We start from the raw sequence: 21,170 nt of genomic DNA, 5'->3' as shown, positions 1-21,170 counted from the left end.
AATATTATTTTTTAATTTTTGCGGCTCTGGTACCCAGGGTAACAAAAAATGTACTCTTGTTTTCCTTCGAAAGGCAGGAATAATCTCGCTTTGGTGTAAGAGATCAATTGTTAGTAGAGGCTAGAACATAATGTACACCATAGCATGACGAGATAAGCATTGGAAGTTTCTATCAATATAGATATTGTAATGTTTTGACCATTCAGAAAGATTATTTAGACCCAGATAATGTCTCAAAAGAAAAATCAGCAAGATGCTGCTAAAAGTGATAAAGACAAATGGAACAAAGAAGAAGACCCATTGCAGGCTGTTGTGATCGCTGACAGTTTCAACTCAAAATTTTCCCCAATCACAGTTGAATGTCCAAGGGTATCTGTTTTATTTTAATTAAATTAACTGGAAAAGCTTTGCTGTACAGGTCCAAGTCTTGATCATCTGCTGGGAAAAAATTTCATTTGATTTAGGCCTAACAGCAGAAAAGGGCAAATTGTGACGTCAGTCAAAACTTCAGGTTTTTTACTATTAAAATAAAACGAGACGAACTTGAATGTAACGTACTTTGATTAAATAGCCGTAAAGTCAATCAGATAATTCTTCGTTAAGGATTTAGTGCAACGATTTGAGTGGAAACAGCAGACGATTTCGGAAGAAAGTATTTTCAGAGTTTTAAACAAGATGTATTAATAGCAGAAACTGTATTAAATGAAAAGAGAGCAAATGATGAACAATTAAAAGGTGGTGTAGTGCTGTCTCAGATTAGAAAGCATGTTTGATTTGCTTAGTGAGAGAGATAGAGATAGAGAGGGGGGTATGCTGTTGAGTGGGGTCAAAATTCAAGACTGCAGAGTATGTCCGTTTTTGCAAAATTTTCTAGAGGAGTGTGTTCAAAAATGGTCTGAGGTGCAAGTTTGGATAATTTTGCTTTTATGTAACTGTAAGCGTCTTTAAAATGGCAATCAGAAAATTTATTTTTCATTTTCTCTATAATTTATTTTGCATAGAAAGAAAGGATCTGGTAAATCAAGGACCTCAATGTTTTTTGCATTTTCATATATTTTTAAGGAAGGTTTTTCTGATTTATTAATCATCACTTTCTGCTTCTAGGCATTACTACCCCTTGTCAATTGCAAACTTCTGGATTACACTATAGAATATTTGGTTGAAGAAGGTGTCCAAGAGATCATTTTGTTTTGTTGCTCCAATGCAAACAAGATAAAAGAATATGCAAGGTTACTGTATATCCTTTGTCTTTTTTTATGAAGATTGTGTATTGATTGAGATATGCACTGAGTTCTCTTCAATTTGAAAATAAGTATTTGAAAAGAAGGTAATCTATCAGTTTGCTGTTCCTAAAGTAAATCAAATTTTTACAGTTGTCAAAAATCATTAAGAGTAAATTTTTTGCCATTATAGGCATATCTTAAATAGATTTAAGATATTTTTCTAATATTTTCCCCAAATAAGTTCTATATTTTACTATTCAAATGAAACCACATTTACAGGGGCAAAGCTAAAAAAAATTTCAGAAAGGTACAGAAATGATTTTGCCTACCAAAACGGGTGTCATAATATAAATGATCCTTTATGCTGCTTTTATGCGTTTCTATTTCAAAATTCATACTTCAAAAGCCATAAAATGTTACAGAGTAAGAAAGCAATTTCTTCATTTGCCTGGAAAAATCCTTTATGCACAGGCAGACAGAGTGGTGAGAGGTACAGTGCCCCCCATATCCCCCTTTAGCAATGGCACTGCACATTTATATGACTACAATTTTTTAGATAGGATTTGAAATTGAGATGACATTTTCCTTTATCATAACTGTAATGTAGTAAAATATCAAGGAATCTTCTTTGGAATCTTCATAAATCATTTTTCTTATTTGTTTATGATAAATTTATTAGTACAACTCCTCACGGCAAACTAAAGTAAACCTCAAATTTATGCTTAATTGTGCAATATTGTATATTCTTTTCTAGTTCTGCAAAATGGTCACAGAACAAGGAGTGCTCAATCCAAGTTGTTGTATCTTCATCAACAAATTGTATGTCCTTTGGTGATGCATTGAGAGAAATTGATCGCGAGGTGTGTAAACTAGACATAAATGCAGGCTATGCTTAGTAGGGGAACATACTACCTGATGTCAGTGCTTATTAATCTGATGCATGGTTGCCTTAATCAAACTGAGTGGAAGATATTCAATGTTCAGCTCATTTTGCAGTTTGACAACCAGATTTCAATGATAACAACCTTAAAAGTTATCTTTTGCAGGGCCTCATTCGATCAGATTTTCTATTGGTCCCAGGAGATCTGATATCAAATGTAAAGCTGACAGAACATATTGAAGAACACAAGTAAGAACTTGATCATGACAGCATAGATTTTTTGTTTCATACTTCATAAAATATCTTGTAATTTTCTCTCTTTTTGAAAGATATTTATGAATAAGCTTATCCATTTTGAAATCATAACATTGGAGTGAGCATTTTATTTGAAAAGCCCAGCAAAATATTTCTTGTTATGGTGATGAGTAATTGTTTTGAGTTATATTAATGAACTTTAAACACTTTGTGTTTTAGAAAAAGGAGGAAAAAAGAAAGAAACTCAGTCATGACAATGCTATACAGAGTAGTAAAGCCTGACCATTTTTCCAGGTACATGCCCACCTGTTTTAACAGAAATATGTTATTGAACTCAACAGAGGCAAGAAGTTGAGATATAAATATCATGTTGTTTCCACTTTTTTGTATGACTTATAAGTTCCATAAAATATCATAAAGTCTTTACAAGAGTTGCTTGCTTTTTCTTTTGACATTTTTTACAAAAATTGCTCAAAATATATCCTACAAATAAAAATATATACTTTAAAGTTATGCTTATTAATACTTGCAACTTTCCCTCAAAGCTAAAATTTTATCAGTAACAAGTAAATGCAATTTTCATTTACATGGATGATGCAAGTTATCAGCTATTGCAAAAGTTTATTTTTACAGAAATAATAGTTTTTGCTTGTTGCAATACTAAATGCATAATGAAATTCAATCTCTATACACTATTAGGTTCTAAACACTTAACAATTTTTTATCCATATATAATTTTAAATACGTTTTTAAAATATCGATCAATGTATTATTTTACAAGCCAGTTTAACAAATTAAAACCTTTAATTGTATCATTTTGACCATAAAGCTCTGTTATTTTGCTTCAGTAAATAGTTAATTCAATTCTTTTTTGTGAATAGATGTTTAGAAGAAGATACCTTCATTGCCATGGACTCAGAAACAAAACGGATTCTACATTGTCAAAAGTCATATAACACTCAAAAGTTCTCATTTCCAGTGGTGCGTTACCATATCATTCTACTGCTAAGGATATCATGATGAAGTAATATTGTTAACATTAGAGCCCAGGACTTTTTTTACAAAAGTTAGGGTTTATTTTTATTGTATGGCATTTTACGATTTATTGTACAAGCAGGCTTCAGTAAGACCCATTCTTAAACATTTTGCGACACATCTATACTCTATCTTCAGTTCTTCAATAAGCACATATTGTGTTTTGCGCGTCCCGACTTTATTACTTTCTTTCTGTGACAGCTTTTCTGCACAGAACAAGTTTCGTTAGGCTTTATACGTTTTGTTATTTAGGCTACCTTTTGACTGCTGATTTTTATTCTTCTTCAAGGGTCTTCTAGCTGAAAGAGATCATGTTCATATCAGATATGATTTAACGGATTGTAATATCGCAATTTGTTCTCCCACAGTAAGTGCAAACATGATTTCTAATAGACCTGTGTTAAACTTTTAGACCATATTACCAGAAACCTAGAGTTGGGCAAATATTAACTAAATCTTACCTAATCGGTCAAACTTAGGTTATTAACTAGCAGTTACATTTACACCCCCATTGCATGTCGACTGATTCCCTCCTATTTTCCATGTTATTTCTCTTTCTTTCTATGCTTCACGTCTATACCTATCCTGATGCAGTTGCTGTGTGTTCGTAGGAAACGTAAAGCTAAAAGTTTGAAATTAGAAACGCTCTGTTCTGTACACAAAAGCTAATCCTGATGTATTTTTCAGATTGGAAAATGTTTACTAAGGGCCCTGATACCCGATCATACAATCTTCAATAATAGAAATCGTTTTCTAAGCTTCAAAGCTATGGGCTTCTTGAGTTACTTTTCAGTTCCTTTTCTTTCAATATCGTTTAAACTATTATCACAATGCCAAGTTAACTGTCTTCTTTGCACGCAGGTACCTCCTTTATTCACTGATAATTTCGATTACCAGTCGAAGGAAGACTTTGTCAGGGGGATACTCATAAACGAAGAGGTTTGGTGCCAAGATTGATTTTACCTTGCAAATTTGCGTTGGCTTTCTTTAATAAATAATTTCACGTGTCCAACATCAAGTCAAAAACTTTTGTAATTCACTTTATTCAATCATTCCCTTCATAGTAATATTTTCATAGGGTGTTGTCTGAAGGTATCGTTTTTTCAAAATATAGTTTTCTATCTGTTTGAGATTTTTAATGGGTGATTTTTTGTCATTTTGCAGATAATGGGGAACCAGATCCATTGTCACATAATCAAAGACGAATATGCTGCTAGAGTCTCTAATCTTCATATGTACAATGCTATTAGGTACAGTATGCTTTTTGTGAGAATATTTTGCAAATAGTTGTACTTCAATTTAACTACCATACATGTTGCATCAACAATATTTTAGGGTTTTTTCAAGAATGGACATTAAAACCATGGAAATCATTCAGAGTTTGGAGAAAGGGGGTTTAATGAAATTATATCACGGTCATGGCACCAATTTAAAAAGTCTAACAGCTTTAAGGAGTGAGCCTTAAAAATGGAAGGTAAAACTCCTTGCAGATGAACCTGCAAGACTCTTTATTGCACACAAAATGTCAATGTTCATCTTTGAAGTAAAAAAATTGCAAAACGAAATGTAATGTTTTGCTTTTCATTCGAAGCCACAATTATTTGCCACAGTGTAACTGTTTAGAAGAAATTAATTGCTCTTTCTAGCACCCCTATCTGAATTTCCTGCATCAAAATTAATTTTGATCCACCCATTTTATTTTACGCTTCATTGGCAAAGTTCCTTACGATTCCCTGTATATCTTTACAATACAGGCTTCTGATATTGGAAAAGCTGAATTTAATAGTGAAATGTATTAAGCTAGAAACTAAAATTAGGCATACTTCACGTTTAATCATTTCTTTTCTAGCTTAGATCTTATAAATCGATGGGTTTACCCAGTGGTGCCAGATGGAGGATCATATCGCTTCACAAGACATAATGTCTATCTTGATAAAGGAGTTCGACTTGCAAGGTATGAAGCTCCTTAAACAGGATAGTCATTTCTAGTGTAATTATGACGTCATACTTGGTTGGTTGAAGATGTGAGAATGGCTCAGTAGTTAGGGTGGCAGACTACAGATCAAAAGGTCTGTGAATCGAGTCGCTTACAAGAAGAAACATTCTCTTAGATTAAGGAAAATTGCTAGCGCTCTGCAATTCCAGGCGTAATAATCACCAGGTTTGGTCTCATTGAGACGAAAGGCCAGGGCACTGCTCGATAAGCACAGTTTCTCGGTGCCCTAAAATCTATATCAGGAGGCTATGTATTAATCAAGGCCAAGCCTTCTCAATTAAATGTAATACATGAATTCATGCCTCCTCGTTTTGTTTTAGAAACTCACTTCTGGAACAAGATGTCGTCGTAGGTGAAAACTCTTCAATAGAAACTGGAACTCGGATTTCGAAGACAGTTATCGGCAAAAACTGCAAAATTGGTAGGCTTTCTAATATAATTTAACGTTAGATCAATTTTGTATCAGGAGACTGCTTGAATTTGTCAAGAGAATTCGAATTCGTATAGTTGATTGTCAAGAGAATATTCTACTTTCTTTCAATTTAGTCGTATTAACATTTCTCCGTAAACGTAACTGTAAAAAGTAAAAACCAAATAACGAAAATGATGGCAAAAAGATGACATGTTTGTGATTATTGCCAATAGTACCACAGTTTATTTTCTTTTCTAAGAGAAATGTGGTAGCGTTTCTGTTAAAAAAAATGAAATTTTCGTCTTAAATCGATAGATAACCAGAAGTGTGGTCTTTCTTTGTTGTCTTTAAATTATTAAGCCAAGTCAAAGGCTACAGCTATCATCTGGTGGTTTAAAAACAGTACAAATGATACGTATATTCGGTATCAGGTAGCAGAATATGTGCAATGGTTGCACTTTTTTTATATAAAGATATGCATATCATACCAAATTGTGGCACTCCGGCAATTAACCCTCCCTTGAGAAGACCGAAAATTTCTAAAGCACGATGGTGAAATTTGTTATTTGTTAGTTAGATCAGGATTCATCTAAAGTCTTCTCTTGTTTTCTACAATGAGCTTTAATATTAATGGAAAATCCCTGATAGTGTTTCGATAAAATATTTATTGCTGCTTATTTATAGAAAAAAGTCGGTTTTCTCTCAAGCAAGGTTTTATAATCCTTTTGTTATGATTTAAATGACATCACTATTTTCAGGTGAAAATGTGCAAATAACTAATTCTTTTATTTGGGATGATGTGGTGATTGAAAATGATTGTCTCATCGCTTACTCCATTGTCTGCAACGATTGTGTCATAAAAAGGTTTGTACCTACAACTGGTTTCTTCTTTTTCGTATTAACTCTTTGCCTATTTTTCCTCAAATTTTATTTGTTATTTTGTGCTTTTTCTTTCATTGAAGGAATGTGCAAATGACTGACGCTATTACGTCATTCAAGGTAAGAACATTTTTTAAATCATCTGAGAAGTATTAACGAACATTTTGTACATATTTTGCTATTTTTTGTAAATTTTTCTTTCTTCAAGAAACTGCTATGAAAAAAACAAGGAGCTATATGGTTGTCCCCCCTTATTCTTCCAAAATGTAAATTAATCTCTAGGGTAATTTTGCCACTTGTGTTTGGAGTTATGGAGCCACTTAATGCACTGCCCCCTGTAAATCAGTTTTTCTCTAACTGAGGGGCTACCATGCCTAAAAAAATGAAAATGAAAATGAATGGACTACACATATCCTCTTTAGTCCACCTGGAAGTAGAAAATGAACCTCTTGGTGTAATCTGTGGCTAACCTTCTATGGAGGTGGACAGTCTTGTTTGCATGAACGTATTGTAATCAAGGATGGCCCATTGTATATTCCCCTTATTTACCCCAGCCTCTGATGTTTACAGGTTGTAGTTGGTCCTGATGTCGTTGTCAAGCCCGGTTCCAAATTTTCAACTTTAAAGCCGGAATGTTTGGAAAATGCAATGGGAACGTTGTCAGTAGAGGAGAATAACAAAATTGCTTCAGGTATTTCAAGGGTTTTATTCCGTTTTATATTCTTTTTTCCTTCTATCAATTTTGCAGGGTGCAAATAAATAAACATTACTAGGCTAATTAGATCGGGCAAGGAAAGAATGTTGATATTATAGATCTACAGTCCTAATTCGATAGCATACTGTGAAGTTTTGGCCAATGTTATTGTTTATTTACTCCTTTTCTTAATTATTGTCGACTTTAGATAACTTAGGACATGTCCAATTATACTCGCTGTTAGGCAGTAGGGATTTTCCACCTGTGACGATATTGAGTGAAACGTCTTTTACAGATAACGAATTGTTGCTGTTTGGCGCCATTTGAAGGCCTACATTTTTATAAATTTTTGCAAACAAGACTGACAAGTACATGCTCCTAAATAAGATGATTCCATCGAAGCCAATGAAAATTCGAGTGGGTTGCGTTTAACTCTAATAAGCAATTTCGTATATAAAACAGTAGCTACATTTCCATTCTCTGATACCGTGCTTTGTACAACTGGAATAATTCTCCATTTCTGAGTGGATTTTTGCCTGTTATGTTTCCAATCTGCTCCTATGTTCCAGAGATAGACCCTGATCTGATTGGTTCTGAAGGAAATGGCTATTTGTGGCCGGAATGTGATTCTGATGACGAAGATGAAGAAACCCTACCAACAGTTACATTGCGAGGTAATGATTTGAAAAATGGTTCCGCTATTATGGAAAAGGTAGATTCAAATCAATGCAAGACAATAGCGTTGTTCAAGTGTCCAGAAAACTGTTGCTACAGGGCAAGCCAATTAATCCTTGAACTTTAATTATGCTGTCTAGTGACTAGCCTCGTTTGAAAATTTAAGTGGAATACGTCCTTGTTCACTGATTTCAAAATGATGAACGTTGTTTGTTGTACTTCATAGGTGAGTTTTATGCAAGTGAAGATGAGAGCAGCGATGATGAGTCGATTCCATCACCTACTGGATCGCCCCCTCCAGATGCAGGCGTTTGTATGTCCATTTTTAAATCTCTCTAGATGTTTTTGCAGGCATGACTTAAAACAACCTTTTCCCCTACAAAATCGATCTGGTTCAGTAGATATTTTCAGAAAATATCTGATAAGTCTTCATTTTATAATTTTATACAAAAATAATTTATTTTCTTTTTAAGATCAAATGTTCATGTTTATTATGATGTAGTAGTCATTCTCATTTTTAAGCAAACCTTTGGTTGATATTGACAAATTTTTGTAATAATTTTACAATGTTTTAAATATTTTATTTTTTCTTCAATTGGTGGTTTAGTATGAACTGGGTCAATTTCTCTAATAGATTTATTCTTTTCAGTGTTTTACCACGAAGTGCTAGAAAATATTCGTCATGGAATCGCCCATAATGTTTCAAGTGACAACATAATCTTGGAAGTAAATGCATCAAAGTATGTAATTGCCTTTCTAGCAAGATTCAAACATGTATTGTAGTTTATTGCATGGTTTAAACTAAAGTTGAGGTTGGTTTTGGTATCGTGGGGGGGGAGGGGGGGGGAGGGGGGGGGGTGTCAAAGTCAACTTAGAATCATGATCTGTTTGTGATAGGAAAGGGCTGCAGGTCTCCTGTAGTGTGACAGGCAAGATCACCTAATCATAAATGACTTCAGTACAGAGGGTGACAAGATAAATGCCAGAATGCCAAACCCTTGTATTGTCGGTGTAAAACAGAGAGTCGGGACTTAACATTAGTTTCGATCTCTGTATGTCGACTATGGTTTGAATCAAGTTTTAAGATTACAAAACTCCTTAAAAGATAGTAAATCAAACACTACTATCAGTTTTATTTTTTTAAGTTTTCTCATATCTTAAGCAGAATCTTTTTTCTGGTTTTTTTTCAAGGATATTTTGTAAATGTAGACCCCCTCTTCTAAAGTTCAGTTTCAACGAGCTATATAAAGAATGTTAAATGTTTAAATTTGTATGACTGTTTATCATAGTACCTTACATCGGTGTTCAAACTCATTCTTTTAACCTTTACAACGTAATCGATCGTGTTTTTAGTAATTAGGATACTGTTTTCGATAAAACCCCCATAACTCAATCCATCAATGGCACAAAAGAAATGATGCAAGTTAGCTAATGTTTTGGAATTACCATAAAAGATCTATTAAGCCCCCGGGGGCTTATTTGTTTTTTCAGTCCTAGAGGGGGCCTTAAAAGAGACGGGAGCCTATTAGAGAGGGAGACTTGTAAATAATTAAATGTAGAAAATGTTAAAAGAATGCCGTTTTGCATTTTTTATTATGAAAATGTCATACAATTCTCAATAACTTAGCTAACAGCTTCAAAAATTTCTGAAAATCAATCAATTATAATGTGCACGTTTTCCTCATAGTCACCAGAATCAAGTGATATCCCCTGCGACATCTTATAAACAAATTTCGACTGTCTTCTAAAGCACACAAGTAAATATTTACATGAGCCATATGCAAGACAATCTTATCGTCGTCACACCTGTCAAGAGACCCAGGCACCGCGCAGCGATTGGGCTAGCAGGGTCTATAGCCCTCCCTCCTCCTTACTTTTTTGCAATAATAGGCTAGAAATTTTTTTGGAAGGTTTACTCTAACGCAACTTTAGATAGTTTGCTCTATGCAGTAGCAATCCTTCTGGACTGGAAACCTTTTTTGTTCATTTTCTATGTGTTTTATCTTGTTTAATGATATGATGTATTTTTTAATTTGGTTAGCTTGATGTTTCATTACCCTCAAGCTAATTTTATCAATTTTTATAGTTATTGATATCTTCTGTGAACCAGACTATTTATAAAAATTCAGAAGAAATAAGCTTTTTTTTCTAAAAGGGGCATTTTCCGGCGTTCCGCCCTCTAGGGCGTGACGTCAAAAAAATTTGAACACACCCATTTCAGCCCCTTTGTTTGACATCAGAGGCTTAAGAAGAGGTGCTTAATAGATAGGGGGACTTATTTTAGATTTTTGCTTAACATTGGGGGGGGGCTCAATAGAGACGGGGGCTTGAAAGAGAGGGGGCTTAATAGAGCTTCTACGGTATCAGGGATTCAAACTTATTTGGGGAAGTTTTAAATGGACTGTAAAAATAGCTACGAGTTATTGGGGCTTCGATGTAGCAGTCTTTTATCTGTTGTTTCTTTTTGCCCAATGATTGAACCCAAATGCATTTCATTCAAGGTATAAGCATAATGTTTCGATGCGAGAGATCCACCAAGCTGTGACAAAGTCAATCCTGGAGTCAGTATTAGAAGACAGAGAACGAACAAAACAGTCAATGGTACAGGAATTAGAAAAGGTGACCTTTAAATATTTGGGTGTTTGCCGTTGAATTGAAACCCTGAGACGCATAAACTGCTTGATATTATATTAGGCCCAGTGAAGAAATATGTCCAGCAGGCTTTACGTTGTGCTGATTGATTCTAGTTTTCGTCCATCCAGCATCAAACGTCCATTTTAATATTTTTTTCTACCTTGCATCGGAAGTTATATGGCATTGAGAAGCTATCGTTATCGAGCAGTGTCCTGGTCCTTTTTCTCGATCTGACCACACCTCATGATTACTACGCCTGGAACTACTGAAAGCTGACAATTTTCCTTAATCTTAGTTAAAAGTTTCTTCATGTCTGTGACTCAAACCACAGACCCTTTGATACCACAACCAATGAGCAAGTTCTCATTTTAACTTTTCTTTTACCGGTAGCGAATGACATTAAAATTGGTGCCATCACGACTTACAAACATAAATGAATATGTTCCGGCAGCAAGCAAGCTAAAAAAAATTTGACGATCTTCCATAAAAACAGTGAAAATAAGGCATTGTTTTGACGTTGTAACTTAAATCATATTTTCAATTATCTTGTATACTTACATTTTTCATATAACTCTGGCTGTTTTTTAAGACGAATTTGACAAGCAGCGTTAACAAAACCTTGATAAAAAGTATTGAACTTCTTTCAAGGAAGTTTTGAAAAATAGGATTTTGAAATTTTGTTTTGTTGAAATTTTCAGGTTATCTCGATGTTTATGCCACTGATAATGAATTATGTCAAAGGGGTGGAGGCACAAATGGAGGTCATTACGACATCTGAGGTATTTTCAACTGCACGTTTTTTTATAAACGTTGGAATTTAGATAATACTGCACTTTTATCAATTTCGAACTTCAGACAGTTCTGGATTTTCAACAAAGCTAGACGGTCAATAAACGCTGGGTTTCAATTAGTACCAGGATTATCTTTCAGTTGAGACTTAGTAATGGCACTATCGCATAAAATATGGCTAGTTAGTGTTACAACTTTATCGTTGTTACAACGATGGAATAAAATCTCCATGTCTTTAGAATTTAGGCATTGTGCTAGTGGTAAAAATATCAGTAAGACAGTAATTTGTGACGATAATAAATATTTGCCTATATTGTGATTTGCATTGTTTTTTGTTGTTTAGTCTTTCATTAACATTTTCAATACATTATGAAAATTTATCGACTTTCTTCCGACACATCTTCATAAGATGAACAATATTTCGTAGATTCATTTATGCTAGAAAAACGACTTTTTAGAAACTAACGCAAAATTTCATGGACAGAATATTGTTTTATCTATGTCCTAAACACAAAAGTCTCTTTTCCAAACGCCAATTTATTCTATTTGCATTTCCAAATCGTTTTTGCTTATAAATTTCATTTTCTTTCAGGAATTCTTTGCTGAGAATTTCTCTCTTTGTGGACTCTTTCCCACGTTTCTTCACAAGCTGTACAACAAAGACGTTCTAGATGAAGTTGTTATTCTGAAATGGTACAGCACGCCTGTCAGCGCAGAGGATCCAATTCTTACAAACGATTTGAAGAAAGTTCGTCAACAAGAGGTGCTATTTTGTGAATTTTTGTATTCCACATTTTTAATTCACGTGTAAAGGATTACAATCAGAGAGACACGCTTTATCTATACACGAAATGATCCTTACTTTTCACGCTCTTCATTATACTGGACCTTGGAAGCCCAATATCTATCTTCTGTGAAAACTTTGCACAACTCTCTCAAGTGGTAGAGAATTATTTCATCTTTGTTTTAGGATCAGTAACTTTAGAGTACATCCAATGAAATAAAACAATTTATAAGATTCTTTTACTGAGAGAAAGTGTGCGCGTGTAACACGACCAGAGCAGGACTCACCAAGATTCTTTTAGATATGCCTTTGTTACTTTTACTTTCCAATTTCCAACACTGAATTTATCAGAAACTTTTCAAGATTTTCTGGATAGAATCAAGATGAAAATTCGGATTAGGATTTGGATTCCGATTTGAATTCGGATTCGGATTCGGATTAAGATGATATTTTTTGTCATTTTGACTTTTTGTTGTATGATAATTACTCTGTTTGGATTGAGATGACACTTGAATTGATTCAAGATTTTGTATTGATTTTTAGCAAATGGGAAGATTTATAACATGGTTAAAAGAAGCTGAGGAAGAATCTGAAGAAGATTCAGAAGATGAATCCGATTAGATTCGATGAAATCTTTTTGCAACTTGCTGAAAAGTTCGTGAGTTGATATTTGCCTTGAACATTCCATAAATGATCGAAAACGACAATACTGCTAGCAAATTCGTTTTTTGAAATTATAACTATTACCAAATTTTGAAGGAGGAAATACGTGCTATGCATGCTATTTATAACAGAGTATTGATGGTATGGAAGACACTGCTTATGTGTTTATTTTTCTGTAGCTGCATCTTTTCATTATCTTCACCATCAATCATAAATCATTAACATCAATCAATTTTGTGACATCATTAGACTCGTAGCAAAATTGTGTTGCGCTTGCGCCCAGGTTTTATGCTATGTTCAAAGCATGGAAATGGTGTGCTGAAAACCGCGTTTGTTCGTAATAGAGTGCTCCTCGTTGTTGTCTGTTGGAAACTTTTACATGGTGTCAGATAAAACAACCATCAGGTAAAAGATTGCTTTGCTGATTCTTGTGTAGCTACGACAGATCCGGATCCAAACTTGCCTATGCCTTGGCCTATTGCTTCCTCTGAAGGAAGTAGCAGAGCATCTGCGCTCGTATCTAACGTGCCATTGCCTCCACGATTAAGTTTAGAAGGGAATTTGGCAGAGAATTGGAAGCAATGGAAGCAAATTTATGATGCGTACGAAACTGTTACGAATTTGAAGTCTAAACCAGACAATTTTCGAGTGGCTGCTTTTATCACTTGCATAGGACCGGAAGCTCTTCGTATTCACTTCCGTACCAGGAGGAGGATATACGTCAAAACATTTAGAGAATTTTTGCATTGTGGAAAACTTACTGTATTGGAGAAAAAAATGTAATTAACGAACACTTTAAATTCATGAATCGTTTTCAGAAAACTTGCAGAATCAATCGAAATTTATGACGCCTCTGCGTGTCATAACACACCACTTTATTCAATCATCAGCAAGCCACTTGCCACTGCTCCAAAGATACTGCAAAGATTACTACTGAGATTGCGATGCAATCAAACAGAGTAAAAAACCTGCTATTAACTGGCAAAGAAATTGTTTTAGCACACTCTCGTGCAAACCTATCGACAAGTTAGAGACAAGTCTGAAATATGACAAAATTAAAGATAGAGATAAGAAAGAAAAATAAAATTGCGCCCTACTACACCACATTATATTATAAGTCAAAATCAAAACCTTCGATTGAAACAGCAGCTGAAACTAAATAACAGTAGCATTTAACTGTTGCAGATTTAATTATAATAAGAATTTGCGCCAGCCTAATTTCAGAAGACACCCCATTCCAGGTTGTTAGTCATAATGACAGTTTGGAACATCGATTTCTATTTAGTTCGGGTTTTTTCTTCAGTTCAGTTCATTCAATTTTTAAAATTCTATCTAAAACACTAACTCCACATAACCACATATCCAATAAACAATGATAAATTGAAATTAAATTTAGAATAGAACGTTCTATACGAGGTAGTTTGAATTTCTTAAAAGAGGAGATGGGGCTCCCTCAATAGTCAAGCTAATCGAGGAGGAAACGCCCCAGTGTTCGGGTCAGTGGATTTACACGTTTTTATTATTTACAAGAAACTTGGATCAGCACTAAGTACTAAAAGTTTCGTAATTTGGCATCCAAATTTTGGTGTTCTAGTATTTAAAGGTTTTTTTGTTGATTGCTTATCGGGACTGTGAAGTTTCTGGTCTATGACGCAGCTAGCCTTCGTCACAGACAAACTTCCGTGAAGTTTCTGGTCTATGACGCAGGCTAGCTGTCAGCTGGATCTTTGTTACGTGCAGCGCGGTATGCTTGTTCCGCAAACAAAACAATAGAGTCGTCCTTCCAGTCTTTTCATTACAGTTCAATGGGATATTATCATTGGAATGAATAAGCCAACTGTGCGCGCAAGCACAGGTTAATTATATTGTTATAGCATGCTGAGTATTCTCATGAAACGAAAGCATACGCGATTCGCGAACATGAAAAGACTTACACGAAGTTAACTGAAACTGAATGATTTAAGGCGATTTTTAAATTGCTCTAATGGGTTGTTTTGGCTCGAATTTGGCGAAAGCTGTTCAGAAGCGGTTCGATGAAAAAGACATCGTTTTAACCACCACAGACGGGCTTAGCTGCGTTTTGCATGACCCTTTACATTTTATTGAAGGCGATATTGCTGTTTTGTCAGAGGATGTGATATGGCTTAAACCCCAGTCCACTAAAGCCTTTGAAATGCCCCTGAAAGATGTTAGCAGTTTGAGAGTATATATGCGTCGACATTCAGAGCAAGTGGATGTTCTTTATTACATTGTTGAATTACATTATTGTCACAAAAAACCTGATGCCAGGATGGAGCTTATCTTTAAGGACGAAAATGCGGCTAAGATGTGGGTAAAAGAGATTCAGAAACGGATACAAGGGAAGGGAAGTGAGTTTGACAGTGTGTCTACGCAATGGGAAAACATACAAGTAATGGAAAGGGAGACACAGTCTCCAGATTAAAGGTGCAGTGACAGTAATGATTGAAATGGTCATTCACGCGCAAAAAGGCTTCTGTGAAGCTTCAAAACTGCTAGACCTTAAGTGTGACGTCATCAAAAAATTCTGTTATAGACAATAGCAATTCTAAAGAACACAGCAACTACATTGTAGCCTAGTAGCTGATCTGAAATCAGGGATCGGGGAAAGGAAGGGAAGGGCTGAATAGCAGTGGCGTAGCGTGACTTTTTCAACTGGGTATTCTCTATTAAACAAAAGGGTGGGGCAGGGTGTGGCTCAATGGGGCTTGATGAAAATAGAGGGATAATAGGAAGATTAAAAGGACTAGCTTTTGACATTTAATCTATTACTTTAACACTTTTCTTTTTGGTTCGGTTGGCAAGTACTGCACTGTCAGAGCATTACTATGATGAAAACGATACTTTGCTAAAAGGACCCAACGCAAATATACTCTTCGAACTCATTCATTGCATCAAAATTCCATTTCATCAAAAGTAATTCAAATCAAAACGTATCATTGAAAATCAGTAAAATTTTGCTGGTCGAAATATATCCCAATAGTTGTTGTTGAATCCTCTAACATTTGCACTGATGTAAAGAGGAAGTAACTGTAAACACCTAATCTTGATACCTTAATACAAAAGGGCTTTCAAAAGATTCAAAATTATTCACATAGGGCATTACACGAGTTATAAATAGCTTGTGGTATGCAGTCTAGACTTTTTCTTCATGGCCTAATCGTGATATTTTCAATACAAGTTAATGTTTGAAAGAATCGAAGGTAATGAGATGAGACTGCACGAAAAATGCAAATAAATGCGCTCGAATAATGCAAACAAAATAGGCCAACAAGATAACTGAATACACCAGGCAACTATAAGGATATTATCCAGGCCTATCTGCATTTACTTTAATTCCGTCTCATAACACAATTAGAAGCATCCCTGATTGACAAGCAATAACAAAATTGACATTTCAAGAGGGCACAGATCTGAGTCAGTGTAGTATTATGTAGAAGCCTACCTTACCTTTCCACTTTGCTGTTGGTAGATTAAGATTAGGGGTCAAATGAGAGAATGATTATGAAACAGTAATGCGGACATTGCAATGGTTTTTTAATTAAGTCATGTTTACTGTTTTCGATGCAGCGCCATCACTCCAACCGCTCCGACGTCCATTATCTGTTTATATCGATCTCAAAACGAGACTATTTTGAACCAACTTTGAGGCTGTACGCTGCATATTTCTCAGCGTACAGGACCATTGTTTTAGCTGATTAACGGCAAATATTATTCATGGAAAGGAGCATTTTGATTGGTTAAAGTACCGTCTAGGGTATTCACTGCGTATTCATGACCGACCTCTATTCAACATGAAGTAGCTCAATCTTCAAAGATCTCCCAGCCTCTCTATGCGTCGCAGTGTTGTTTCCATGAATTTCGTGATATTTTGTACTTGTACAAAATGTAGAATATCGAAGGTAATGAATTCAACCAGAATCAATTGCCCCAAAACATTTTTTAGTTATTACAAATATACGTCGTATCAATATTTTTTTCTGAGAAATCTCAGGGTATTCACTGAATACCTTGAATACCCGGACGCTACGCCACTGCTGAATAGGTATGCTAAAACAAGCTTAATGACGCTAAACTAAATAAAAACATACGTAAATGATACCTGTGATACAAGGAAAACGAAATAAACAACGATTACTAAACTAGGCATTACGGTCTAACAATCCTGGGAAAATCCCGCATCTATAAACAAAACAAAGAAAGGGGATGTGACGCAGACTTGCTTACGTGCGTGCCACGGGTAGCCTACGATAATGATATGCAAAACAGAAGATCCTAAAATGAATGGGTCTACGGGGAAAATGTAAGCAAGCTGTGGAGACGGGCCTAAGGGGGTAAAAGGAACGCACAAAGGAGGGTTCGTGACAACAATCACCAATCTACCATTTTTACCATCATTATCGCGTTCTTATTTCCTTGCTTGTTTCAGTCTGCCCAAACCCCTCCTATGTGTAATCTTTATTTGTAAATAAGAACCTTTCCACCTTGGCTGGCGAAAAAGTGTCCCATTTCATGAAAAATATATGTCAGAGAACCTTTCTTCAGGATTGAGTCTTATTTTCTAAAACGAATGAAAAATGATCAAGACCAAATGACAGTTCGATAATTAAAAAATCAAGAGCAGACAGACATAACCTTGATGCAAAATAATTCTCAGTCTGCGCAATCATAAGAAAATGTTTGTGTAGGAAAATTTCAGTTTCCCACAAGATGCTACTTTCAAAATTAAGTCTCTTAATCTTAATTGCACTCAAATTATTGGCAGGATTAGCCTCGACAGGGTTCAAATCTTCTGGCTACATATATTTATATTACTTATGCTTCTAACCTTTTGTATAGGCAGGCACCGCTCAGTGTTGAGAACAAGTGAGGGGTCTCAAGAAGGGCTAGAACCGCCAGAAAAATAGTTTAACTGGTAATTCCTTTTCTCAATATTTTGCTTTCTTGCCAAAAGTGGGTGCTTAAGCCCCCCACTCGGCCCCCTGCTCCTCAGTGTCTGAAAGGGCTGTGGCGTTCACAAAGGTGTGTTTAAGTATCCTTTCTTTCCAACCATTGCCCCCCCCCCACCCAATCATCAACTTCCTATATCGTTGATTATGACGCACTTGATTATGATGATTAGTTTCTTTACGTAATGTTGACTGCTACTTCTCGCGCTCCATGATGAATGCGGAACACGTACCTGGTTTTGACTCAATTAAGAAGCATACAATTGCTCGTGGGGTCCGATCTTTTTGGTTGTCTATAAAGATTGAATCACAACAAACCATTGCAGAAGTTATATGAACCTAGTGGCATGCGACGGGATTATCTAGATTTGTTAAAAGAATTTTACTATTGCTATTAAATTTTGCTTGTGCAAAAGGATGGGTTGCGCCAGGAGCAAGCCAAACGAAGGTGTCACCAAACCAAAGACGTCTTCCGTCAATCAGAGTTCAAGGCCTTTAAAAAAATCAAAAACTCCAATGAGTCCAATGTTGATGTTGTCGAGTGGCTACCATTTCAACAATCATTCGTCTTTTGGAGCGGGCGCGTCGTCTATTGGTGGACCGTCTGGCTACTCGCACTCAGATGGCGGAGGAGAATCCGACTAGAAAGTTAGTAAAATCCATGAAGCAAATGGCGAAATTTCCGAGCAAGACTTGAGTTTACGGAGTATGTATTCATGTGATGCTGTCAATGACGATTTTCTTGCTTTGTTTATATTCTTCCCATGTTAAAAGTGCTAACCCTCCGCCGATCTCGAGAGAATACTAATTAATTGGTTGATTGACTATATCATGGGGCAGAGAAGCAACCAGTATGCTATGGTGGAAAGTCTGCGGATAAAGAGTGTGTGTATGGGGGATGCAAACCGCTCCCCAAAGCTACGAACAATGATTCATTTATGTATTTTAACTGTATCAAATTGTGTAGAAAATATTTGCCTGCTCAAAAATGATTGATACAGCGCATGGACCAATGCGAAAAAATCTTCAAGACCATTATTTTATGAATTTGTTAACTATTTTGCTTCAATGGAAGACTCATGAAATTGTGCACGTTTTTGTATTTTCATTGCTGGGAAACTTCCGTGGTTAGAAACTTTTACGAAAGTCTTTGTTTTTGCGTCTTGCCTTGTGACTCATTTATCAAAATTGAGGGATTGTGCAGTTTGCACTTTGCTGTTGAGCGCCCCCTTCTCCAACAGTGTTCTTTGCCCTGGGACGTCAAAAAATATGTATTTTAAGAATTTTAGTTTTCTTGCCACGTAACTGGAGAGAAGCCCGTAAAATAATTAGATTTAAAGAACCAGTTGATTTTTTTGCAATCGCGAGGGGCAAATCACTGTTTAAAATCACGTACGCTCTCGAAAATAATCACACTTTAATCACAAATTAATCATCAAATATTACATTAATCACAAAATTATTACCAGTCACATTATTCACAAATATTTGAATCTTTGACCACTTTAATCACCTATGTTTTGGAAAAATGAAATAATTAGAATGTCCCAAAGTTTTATGAGCACGTTCTTATGAGCAAACTATTTTTAGCAATTCTGCAATGGCGCAAAAAATGGGGGCCTCATTCTCATGTCGATGTCACTGACAGGAAACCAAAACAGAGGCAATTTTCGAACAAATTTTTTGACTTGGCTAAAGATTTCATCAAAAACATTTAAACTTTTCCTTACGGCTCCTGAAAGTGATGAAACACGTCTTTAGGAAAAAATGGTTTTTTTTAATCAGAATCTTTTGAAAAGAGTTCCGTAGTGATGACGTCAAAAAATATTATTCTGGAGTTGTTCAATTTTGACCATACAAGCTCAAAAAGCATTTTGCTATGTAATCGTACATTGCTACCATTGATGAAGGGGTTGCTTTATACTTCCCTCAAATCCATGTAGCATGTTTAAAAATCTGCCAAACCAGCCTGATAGTTTATCGTTTGAAATGCTCAAAGAAATGCTGTAGTTTAATTTGAATCATGACTTGATTTAAGGTCATGTATTGTTTTGTTTGTGTATCTATCTTGGCCTGTTCAAACGTGTGTTTCATTTGCGCAGAAACGCATTTGAGGGCACTTTTGAATCTGTGATTAATCTTGAAATAATAACACACAAAAATTGAGAATTAATCACTCTACTCACTAAAAAATCATATTGATTATTTATCTCGTACACCATTTTGAGGAATGATTTGCCCCTCGGAAAATCGGCTTAGATATGACAAGTGAAAGATTTTTAAGTTTCCTAACGGGTCACCGTTATTTTGCCCTACGTGCAGTGCAGCCCCGCAAACTGGCGTTGTTTCATGTCTTGTCATCCTGTTTTCATTCCGCTTTCAGAACACTATTTTTTATTCTGCAATTCCAACGCTTTTAATCAGGGCACGCTGGGTCGGAGAGGGGTGGGGGGGTTGGCTGGGGTGGCTGTTCCAGCGTCTCTGTCTATTTCTGTTTGTCCAGAGTACATGCGGTTCGTAATAGGGGGAGGAAAGCATAACTTGAAAATGGTTTATTAGCGGAAACTAAAGTAATTTTGTTCTGTTACTGTTGCTTATAATTTTTTGAAATTCAGATTGTATAATATCAATGTATATTACAAGCGTATGTAAAAGGGCACTGGGCTCGATAACATTTCAGGTTTATCTCACAGACAACGCTCACAGACATTCTCTTTATAATTCTTTAATTCCTCTTTATGTTTAAGATAATAAATAAATATATTTTTAAACAATCTTTTGGTGGTACAAAACTTGTAAATAGCTTTGAAAAAAGCAAACATTTAGTAAACTAAAGCTTTTCGTCTGACACTCTTCAGAGTTTAAAACGTCAGAACATAGATCGAAAACTCTACGCTAAGAAATATATATACCCAGTTGTGGATCGAAATAGGCCAATCAGAAACACGAGCACATGACTGTAAAGGTTGACCAATCAGTGCCGCTTGCCTATTAGAATGTTACCAATGGAGTCCTAAGGTGAAAACGAACTCCTTTTGTCTACACAGTAGCGGTTTTTTCGTGCTTATGTAGATAGATTCTAAAACTGCTAGGTGGAACGACGATCGGGCTTTACCAATAATCCGAAACATGTCGCCATTATAGTTTTTTGCACAAACTGGGTTTTCTAGCAAATGCTGCCCGATAGCAGAATCGCAGGTCTTATTAGTAATTTTGGATTTGCAAGACCGAGGTGGCTGTTCTCTTTGGGGATGTGTTTTGTTTCTAATATTAGATGGAACGTG

At 35.6% G+C, this 21,170-nt stretch overlaps 1 protein-coding gene across 2 annotated transcripts; it reads left to right on the top strand.

Annotated features, from left to right (window-relative positions):
* Window positions 1-120: 120 nt before the first annotated feature.
* On the top strand, window positions 121-21,111 carry LOC135695904 (translation initiation factor eIF2B subunit epsilon). 2 transcript variants are annotated; one of them, XM_065215127.2, is made up of 22 exons: window positions 121-369; window positions 1,105-1,229; window positions 1,978-2,083; window positions 2,270-2,352; window positions 2,578-2,652; window positions 3,240-3,339; window positions 3,683-3,760; window positions 4,255-4,332; window positions 4,558-4,643; window positions 5,243-5,347; window positions 5,710-5,810; window positions 6,560-6,665; window positions 6,764-6,800; window positions 7,251-7,371; window positions 7,944-8,048; window positions 8,276-8,362; window positions 8,699-8,789; window positions 10,551-10,668; window positions 11,382-11,462; window positions 12,065-12,235; window positions 12,800-12,914; window positions 13,356-21,111. In XM_065215127.2, the coding sequence occupies exons 1-21, from the start codon at window positions 229-231 to the stop codon at window positions 12,875-12,877; spliced, it is 2,073 nt and encodes a 690-aa protein (XP_065071199.2). In that variant the 5' UTR covers window positions 121-228; the 3' UTR covers window positions 12,878-12,914; window positions 13,356-21,111. The 2 variants fall into 2 exon arrangements, with proteins under 2 accessions (XP_065071199.2, XP_065071191.2); XM_065215119.2 differs by lacking the exon at window positions 13,356-21,111 and having other exon boundaries at window positions 12,800-13,079.
* Window positions 21,112-21,170: the final 59 nt, after the last annotated feature.

The sequence above is a fragment of the Rhopilema esculentum genome, chromosome 17, assembly GCF_057945365.1.
Source record: "Rhopilema esculentum isolate cy_ngs chromosome 17, ASM5794536v1, whole genome shotgun sequence".
NCBI lineage: Eukaryota > Metazoa > Cnidaria > Scyphozoa > Rhizostomeae > Rhizostomatidae > Rhopilema > Rhopilema esculentum.
The sequence above is the reverse complement of the archived record's forward strand: the minus strand, read 5'-3'. Positions and strand labels throughout refer to the sequence as shown.